This window comes from Gasterosteus aculeatus, chromosome Y (genome assembly GCF_964276395.1).
Source record: "Gasterosteus aculeatus chromosome Y, fGasAcu3.hap1.1, whole genome shotgun sequence".
Lineage (NCBI taxonomy): Eukaryota > Metazoa > Chordata > Actinopteri > Perciformes > Gasterosteidae > Gasterosteus > Gasterosteus aculeatus.
In genome coordinates this window covers 16,528,919-16,538,382 of record NC_135709.1, presented here as the reverse complement: position 1 = coordinate 16,538,382, position 9,464 = coordinate 16,528,919, and the positions used below count along the sequence as shown (strand labels likewise).

The 9,464-nt window shown below is 41.9% G+C and overlaps 1 protein-coding gene across 1 annotated transcript; it reads left to right on the top strand.

Moving 5' to 3' along the window:
* Nucleotides 1-6,729: 6,729 nt before the first annotated feature.
* On the top strand, nt 6,730-7,271 carry LOC144390953 (male-enhanced antigen 1-like). The gene is made up of 2 exons (XM_078097448.1): nt 6,730-7,031; nt 7,112-7,271. Exons 1-2 carry the CDS (start codon nt 6,738-6,740, stop codon nt 7,256-7,258), a joined length of 441 nt encoding a protein of 146 aa, XP_077953574.1. The 5' UTR covers nt 6,730-6,737; the 3' UTR covers nt 7,259-7,271.
* The last annotated feature ends 2,193 nt before the right edge of the window (nt 7,272-9,464 follow it).

The window sequence follows — 9,464 nt, the reverse complement described above, 5'->3', positions numbered from 1 at the left end:
ATGTGTGAATGTGAGTGTGAATGGTTGTGTGTGAATGGTTGTATGTCTCTGTGTTAGCCCTGCGATTGGCTGGCGACCGATCCAGCATGTACCCTGTCTGTCCCGAAGTTGGTTCCAGCCCCCCCCCCCTGTGTGCAGGATAAGCGGTTTGATAATGGATGGATGGATGTTGTATAGAAAGATCCGACCAAGCTACTTATTATAAATTTAGTAAGTATTGAGGACTTAAGTAATGTCTAAGGGGAGCCGAGTCAGAACATTCCCAAACCCCTTTATTTAAATTAAGACTGACTTTATTGGTCATTAGCAGTTTCCTCAATCTTTCATCAGACTTTTCACATCCTCCAATTAATCCTTTTAATGTCCTCCGAGCAAAATGCAGACCGTTCCCACCACATTCATTTAGAAATAAGACATATCAAATCCAAATAGTTGTGCATTAAACAAACAAAGTTTATGTGAATATCATTATTGATTATTTATTTAAAAATATTGAATTTATTCTCAGTAAAAAAAAAGAAAAACTGGTCTTGAATGGACTATGAATACAAACCAATCAAGGATTACACACATATGTATAGATCTTGAATTGAAGTGGCTATGTATTTATTTAGTGGGTTAGGGTTTAATACTGACTGATGTTAAATCATGCACCTATTTTGAACTGGAGCTATGCACACAGCTGATAGTTCAGCATCCGTATGCTGTACTTATTTTGACAACTCCCGTATTCCTGTTATACTTGTATACTAATGCATAAATGTTAAGGTCTTATTAAATGTATTAGGGGCGGAAGAGGTTTTAAACCTTGTAATCCTGGATCACAGCAGTTGTAAACTGGGTATAATCTCAGTTTCAGTCTGGTTAACAGTGTTGTTCAGTTGTTTCTCTGATTTCAAGTTTACAGTATATTCACAAGGACCGCTGAGTTACCGTGTGGATATTTTGACCTTAGTTGTCCGAGTGTTACTCCGGTCAATGAATAGTAATCGTCAATATCAGTATTAGCAAACAGGGTCTTACCAACAGAAACATGTTGAACCACAATGCAACATGTTTTTCTTTTACTAAGCACAACTGAGGACAACTAATTGGTTTTCTATCTCACGCACAATTCTGTTCCTTTCAGACGCAACTGAAGGGTGATTTAGAGAAAGTCTGTGTGCGTAGCATGCTGCAATTAAAAGATAAATTAGGATTAGTTTGTGGTTTTTAAACTGTAGCCCATAACTTAAGAGTTCAATCATCTTGACAGATGAAACAATTGCTTCATTACTTTTATTTGATACCGGTTATATGTATGTAATGTAATTCATTTTTAATTTAGCGGAATTTTCTGCGTCCATCGTCAACTATGCTCTAAAGCCTGAAACTCTGAGATATATTTTCTCTTTCTTGTGTGTTCTATGTGGAGGTCTAACATCCTCAACAGCTGTAGCTAAACCCTCACATTATTTTTTAACAAATTCAACATTAATTTATGGCTGAATTAAGGGCTCTTAATTTTTGCATTTTATCTTCATGCCTCTGCCTCTTTATATATATATATATATATATATATATATATATATATATATATATATATATATATATAATGTAATCGGCAGGAAATTGGGCTAAAAAAAGTCGCCTTAGATATGATGACAACATGACCTATTCAATGCAGCGCAGGTCTTAGTGATGGAAATATGTTATTAAAACAATTTCTTGATATCGTCCTTGAATCCGAACTTGTGTTGTAACACTGCCTGTGTGCAAACCGAGTAGCTGCCATGGTTGAGCCATTGCAGAGATTTCAGACACACACACATACACTGTGCAGTTATGAATGCTGCTGGCCTGTTTCTGTTCAAGCATACACGTAGGTTGTCCTAATCAAGGTAAAAACGTTTTGTACTTGTTCTTTAATTGGCTCGCTCGAAGCAGCACTTTTTGGCTGCCATTTCTTATTTGGGAAAGAGAAGATGGTCATTCATGCAGACAGGGCAGGATTGGATTGGAACAACACTGGTGTGCACTGAGCAGGGCCAAATGTCCATCTTGAAAGTGACTGCTTGCTTTAAATGCAGCTAGAATAGACGCCAGCAAATATGATTAATTATTATCTAATGTTTATTGTATGTTAAAGAGGGTATACTCTTAAATAACAACATGAATCTTATAAAGTGAGAAACCACATTTTGGTATTTTGAAGCACTCAGATATTTGTTTCGACTCCAAATAGCACTGACCTGTGCTTGGCTTTCCCTTCCCCTTTCGTGCTGCTAATTAACCTGCACACATGCAACGCATTCACTCATTAAGCCCCACAGTTTATCTACTCCAGTTCTTCCTCTACTCTTCGCCGGGTCGTCGGTTCACACAAACGAAACTATTGCTACAGCCGACTTCCCAGCAATTACTCGTTTGTGACTCAATTAGCCTGTGCTTTTCTAGCCTCTCGGCCTTGCCGACCCGTTTGACCACCCGTCCGCTTACGGATTCTTACGGCCCAGCCCGCCTAGGACCCCGATCCCTAACTCTTCTCACCTCCAGCACAGTGAACTACTCCTGCTTCGTTGCTCTTGCTCATGGGTCCAGCCCCGCAGAACCATGACATTTTCTATTGTCTGACCAAAGGATATTACATTACAGGTCATTTAGCTGACGCTTTTATACAAAGCGCCTTACATTGCATTTATAACCCCTGGCTATTTACATTTTTGCCCGGGGAGCAATTAGGGGTTAGGTGTCTCCTCAGGGTCACTTCGGCATGGGAACCAACCTTGCGATTCCCAGCGCACCCTCTCTAATCCTGCGCCACGTCATATATGGGTTCTGTGATCAAAGCGTGAGGATTAGGGAACAAGCCCTGCCACAGGAACTTTATTGAGGTCTTTTTGGAACTAATGACACATAAAAAGGTGTCTTACACAGCTAGAATCATCGTAAACCACGGCAGGACTCATGTATAAATGTCAATATTCCCTTTTGGCGTTTTTTAAGACGTAGATTATATTTCACCAGAGAATTACCTGAATTTAGGATATGTTTCATTCTTCAGATTCTGGAAAACCCTCGTCAAGCCAGATCACTTTTTTTTTTAGCATTACACAAATTATTCTGATATATCACATTTTTCATGATCATGATCCAAATTCACTCATGTTCCTGGACACAGGAAGGTCATAGAGGGCAGACTGGGGTATCCCTTTCTGAAGGGCTACTGCTGCACTAGTTTGATTATTCAGTCTCATTGACATGATGTCACATATTCCTTATTTTATCATGCAGGCAGAACAGATGGTATCTAGGAGTAACATATTCTCATTAGGTGGTCTCGAATCTGCACATCTGAAAGGGGAAACGGGAGGAAAAAAAGGGGGGGTGGGGTGGGGGTGGTTAAATCCTCAGAGTTTTGGCACAGATCAACTCTCTGACCTTCTGTCCAGTCTACTGGCCGACAGGCCGGAATGGAAAGATTGAGCAGGGGCGGGAAACCGACAGCCTCTCAGTAACAGAGAACCCCAGATCTGAGTCGGCCTAATCAGTAATCACTGATATGTTGCATTCACCTTTCACAGGGCTTTTGTTACAAAACAAAATCGATATACTCTCCGTTTAAATGTAAAGGTTGGGTCTCTACTGTAACAACGTTCATAATAATCACTATACCACTAGAGCGTGTTTGTCAATATATTTCAGGGGGTGGGTGAACAACACCACTCCTCCTGTATAATTACACACAGTAAGTCATGGAAAATCTATATCTGTCATCTATATCAGTGATCTCGTTTCCACAAGCAAAAGAACTCTAAAAATTAAACTTTCACTACTGTTATGAAAAAGCATATAGGTTTCAAATTGGTTACCACCTGCTGTTTAGCTCTTCTAGAAGACCTTTTGTCTACCTAACACTACCTGGCAGCTAAATATTATAGCATGCACTTTGAGTAATTCATCAAAATGGGGACGCAGCTGTCCGCTCAAATCATTGTCCCTCTTTTTTGTGTTTGTTGCGGTGAAAAGTCACAATAGTAGTGGAATGTAGAACTGCAGCTTTGGCATATAGGTCATGCCTGTTTCCAGTGGGACTGATTCTAAGGCTGTGCTTTGTCGACCCAACTTCCATTGGCAGGATGTTGTGCATAATTTGGGCACTAGATATTGTTTGTTATTGCCTCTCTGCTTCTTGCACATGAAGTAGTTCTGTTGGCTTCCGGAGCCATGCAATGTCCGAGCCGGTATGGGCACTTTCTAGCAGAGGGATGAGCAATTAGGACGTGTTTGTGCTTTCTATCATCATATTTTCCCCAGCGAGGGCTTTTCTTTGGATATTACAAGCACACAATAGACAAATCTGTGCAGGAGCTGTGGTTGTACAAGTCAGGCCACAGTAGCTTATGAATAAAAACAGCATAAAGGCATAACTCACATGATTCAGACACAATCTGTATTACCACAGGCGTACCAGTGCATAAAAATGTGTTTCTATTGAGACCGAAGGATGAAGAACATGTGCCCAGGCTCAGTTGTCAATGCAGGTTGTGCGTGTTCATGATAAGCAATTTCAGGAGCTGTAACATCCTGAAATACCCCAGAGATGGTATTTTAGAAAAGGCCTCTTCTTCTGTTGCAATGTGAACTACATGTGATTATCTGTTTGCATTATTGGCTGCAGCCCTTTCGTTAACTCAAAATTTAAATCTTTAAATTTGCAGAGATAATTAGGATCAATGCTTGGCACTTGGCATTTTAGAGGGACAATGATTATCTCCTGCGAACACAAAATACGTCCCATATTTTGATATGATAAACCAATCAGGTGTCTACACACACACACACATTCATGATGTGAAAAAAAACACCTGTTTCCTTTTTTTCTTTCTTTTCTTGATCCCACAGCCTCAGGCTCTAGTGATGCGCCTTCATGCCCCGAGGACCTGCCAATGGGAAAGTGGCCTTTCAAAGCCCTTGTAGCCAGTCTGTGTTACTCGCACTTGTACTGGAGTTGGAGGGGAAACATATTTTGTGTTCCCCTGTGCTTTCTGTTCCCTTTCTTCGCATATTTCAGACCTGAATCAATGCCAATTCTGATACACTACTACTAATATTACTACAAACAATTTTAAACAAATTTAAGCTCCTGCAACTTCTGTTTTTAGAAAATCTATTGAAATTCAGCTTCCCCACTTCCTGTATTTTCAGCAGTTCTTTAAAATAATTTCTGCTTTTCTTATGCCTCTATTAACAGCAATGTTTTAATATTCATTTCTGTATTCTTTTTTTGCAATATTTCACATTTATTTCAGCTGTTTTCATTTCTGCTTTTTCAGCAAATCTATTGAAATTCCTTTCAGCTTCTCCCATTTCTGTATTTTCAGCAATTTCAAATTAATTTCAGCTTTTCAAATATCTGTCATTTCAGCAAATGTATTCAAATTCCCTTCAACTTTCTGTATTTTCAGCTATTTTTAAATATTCAGTGCAGCTTTCAGCTTTTTGCATTCCAATGCATTTTCAGCAGGAAATGCCTTTTCTAGTTGTTGGAATGCATTGAGATGCATTCCAAGTATTGTTCTTCGAATCTTTATTCTTCATCTTCTATTTCTTCCGCGGCACCTTTCAACTCCTTCACACTTTCTAACCCTAACCCTAACCCTAACCCTAACCCTATTAAAACCGTTCAAATATTAAAATGTTCAGCTCCTTTCTGGCTTGAGGGCTATGACTTTTCAGCTTTCTACCTCTTATGCTGGAATTTATATAAATCAATAATCATTAATATTTTAACATGGTTTTCAAATGGAGTTTGCTTTCAAATCCTCCTAAACTTCTTCAACTTTCAGATTTTTCAGCTTTGCAAATCTTTCAGCTACAGACACCATTTAAACTTTCAAATGTTGACACAAGTCTTAACTATTTTATAAAAAAAACTGCTTCTTGATATCTATTCTACTTTTTTCATAATCACTGATTATGTTTCACTAGTTCTTCGCTCCGTTTCTGACTTTTACATGAGTGTGTATTGCGTCTGCTAGAGTGGGGACCTCGAGGGCTAGAGTGTGAGGCAGCGCCAGAATCTGGTTAAAAAAAAATGGAACTTCTGTCCTTGCAGCCAAAGTATACCCTCTAGAGCAGGGGTCTCAAACTCGCGGCCCGCGGGCCAATTGCTGCCCTCGGGACGATATTTTGTGGCCCCATCCTTAATATGAAAGTGTAATGTTAGTGCGGCCCGCAAGTTTTATACTGTAACCCTGTCAGCTGCTGTGTGGGACATGTTATGATGTTCTGGTTTCCTACTGTGTGCTTGTCCAGTGAACATGGTATGCATGTGACTGACATGGGGGGCGGGTCGTGTGTGTCGGCCGAGTTGCAGAGAGCAGGAGGGTGAAATTCAGTTTCCTGCCCTCTTTCGCGCAGGTGATCATGTGACTAACCGTTAGCATCGCTCGTTTAATAAAGTTTTCCTTTACGACTCACACTAACAACACATGAAGCATCTGACGTCCCCGACGAGCGTCTCCGTCCATTACTACGCAGCTTCGATTCACGTAACTTCACGTTTGGCTATAAAGGAATTCCACGGTCACATGACCTTAGGTCTCCCCCGCTGAGTTAAAGGAGGACTAGTGTTGTAGTCTCATTCGGACCGATCCCCCAGGGTGGGGTTCAATGACTGCTTGACAATGACTGAAGTGAGTGTTAAGTTGTGTTATTGTTGTTGACAAACTGTCTGTCTCTCAGTGTGTCTGTGGATGGAAGTGTTGAGCTCAGCGATGGGACCGGAGCGAGTCTTACCAAACTCTAAGGATGAGCTGGGGGGGAGCGAGCGCCCAGCCGATGGAGCTATGCTGCCTGCGTGGAGTGGGGGGGAGGAGGAGGAGGAGGAGGGGGAGGTGGGGTCCGAGATGGAGCTGGATGGAGAGGAAGAGGAGAACGATGGAGGATATTACTACCAACCCCTGAACCAGGAACCTGAGGGGGAGGAGAGGGCCGTGGGGCAGGAGGACACCCCCCCCTCCACTGAGCAGCTTCAGCAGAGGATACAGGTGAGTTGTGTTTATACAAGCATTTATTATCATAGTATAACACATCAGTGTTTTAATAAAGCTTTCACTCTTTATTACAGGGGTCTCAAACTCCGGTGTGGCAGACCGACGCGGGGGGTGGGGTACCGACTTTGGCGTACCCCACCCCCCGTCGACCATGCCGTTCGGACGCTAGTCTGGCCCGCGTTCGGTTGAAGTGGGCTGCATCTGGCCCGCAGCTGATTTGAGTTTGAGACCCCTGCTCTAGAGGCTTCATTTCTTCAGATTAATGAGGGCATGGTTATGCTGATTGGATTAATGCGTTCATGGAATCCCAGAGTTCTTTAGTTTTGGCCTACGGAGACCAACAGTCACACAACCTCTGCTAAAAGCCCCATAGGCTCCAATACAAATCTGCCGACATATTTCTCAAAAAATCCAGAAGGTACACGTTTTGTCAACTTCATCAGGAGCCGTATTTTTTACCGGACAGACATAAATAACACCTCCCTGCGTTCGGTAGAGTCTTGGGTCTCGCACAAACAGCATATTTTTTAGATAGCTGTTATAGTTTTGCGCTGAATTTCATTTGTTTGAGGTGTGGATTCTGTGTAACTCGCTGTCCTGACTGAAAGGACGCCAGTACCAAAAACACAGCCTTATAATAACTTGTGCAACATTGTAAGTAGATGTACCTTCTAAAGAAATGGATTAGCAGAATTTGACTAGATCCACACTGGACAAATAAAAGGACAGACTTGCGTAGAAAATTACCAGCTTTCATTTCAGTGAATTTTCTGTTTGCCCCTCAATATATCTTGAGTGAACCTGAACAGTTTTAACATTTTCTCAGAGCATCTCACAGACTCTTGTTCAATGCTTTCAGACTTGATATTGCTATCTTTTTTTTATCACAGCAGCGGTCCTGGGGCATAAATATGCATTAGGCGTCAGGCCTTCCTATGAAACAAGAAATGTCCACAGAGGAGAAGTCAGAGCAACACAAATGTAAATCAAATGGTTCCCCATGGCCATCCAAGGCCCGTACTGGATTTCCAAGCTTTCACAGTCTGCTTTTCCCTTTGCCTTGTTGATCTTTCACCGATCACCGATCTCGCAGAGGGGACGCCGGGACTGGATTAATCAGTGAGACTGCCTGACTGAGTGCTATATTCAACTCCTGTCCTTCTGGATTAGGGTTTCAGTATGTGTTAACACACTGTTAGTGTGGTTGGGTTGATGTTATATTGCAGAAGGGCAAGAACCTATGGAGTCCCGACGAGTGCAGTACCTGGTGAGTTAAAGCCAAGGTTACCGAATGGTACTCCTAATTTTATGAGCACAGAAGGAGCCTTTTAGCAAACACACTCTGGTTTCTACGCTGTTTGCTGAAGAGGGTGTATGATTGCAGCGGCCTTTGATGCCTTACATAAAATTGGGTTCAAACAGGAAATTGCTATTGATTTGTACCAAGAGCAGGAGTAAACCACAGAGAAAAGGATGTACACACACTGAACATTGCTTTTACCAAATTAGTTAACCTTAATTAAGCTCAAACTACTATTAATTCAGTACCACATAAGCTTAATAATAAAAAAAAGGAAATGAACCAGCGTGACTAATAAATGACAGGTGTGTTCAGAAAAATTGAGTTCATAAAACCCACATTTGTATTCTATTTAATCATATATCGCAGCAGTTTAATAAATGGATGGTCTTCAAATGTATGTTCCTGTATGATCCGTACAACAATGGAACCCATGATGCATTTCACCCTGTAATAGTCAGATTAATTATATATGAATTTGATCATAGCATAGCATAGAGCTTTTTCTTTTTCAAGTTGAAGGTATCACATGTAACACACTGTAGGTATATAAAGAAAATAAAGAATAAAAGATATTTCTCTTTCCCGGAAAAGATTCGCTTACCCAGGACCTGACAGTCAACTTTGGAAACTCCGTACTAACGCCCACTTTGACTGCTAAGAACCTCGGCGTCACACTCGACAGCCAACTCTCCCTGACTCCCAACATCACCGCGACAACGCGATCCTGTAGATACACGCGCTACAACATCAAGAGAATACGTCCCCTTCTCACTCAGAAGGCAGCACAGGTACTGATTCAGGCTCTTGTCATCTCCCGCCTGGACTACTGCAACTCCTTCCTGGCTGGTCTCCCTGCCACCGCCATTCGACCTCTGCAGCTCATTCAGAATGCAGCAGCTCGACTGGTCTTCAACCTTCCGAAATTCTCCCACACTACTCCCCTCCTCCGCTCTCTTCACTGGCTACCGGTGGCCGCCCGCATCCAGTTCAAAACATTGGTGCTCACGTACCAAGCTGTGAATGGATCGGGTCCAGCTTACATCCAGGACATGGTCAAACCCTACATCCCAACCCGCACTCTGCATCTGCAAAACTACTCGTCCCTCCCTCACTGAGAGCAAAAC

What these genes read in the sequence shown, in the direction of transcription:
- LOC144390953 (XM_078097448.1), top strand. Translation starts at nt 6,738, where the DNA reads ATGGAAGTGTTGAGCTCAGCGATGGGACCGGAGCGAGTCTTACCAAAC. An exon ending in AGCTTCAGCAGAGGATACAG is followed by an intron (nt 7,032 to 7,111) that starts GTGAGTTGTGTT and finishes TCTTTATTACAG; the next exon opens with GGGTCTCAAACTCCGGTGTG.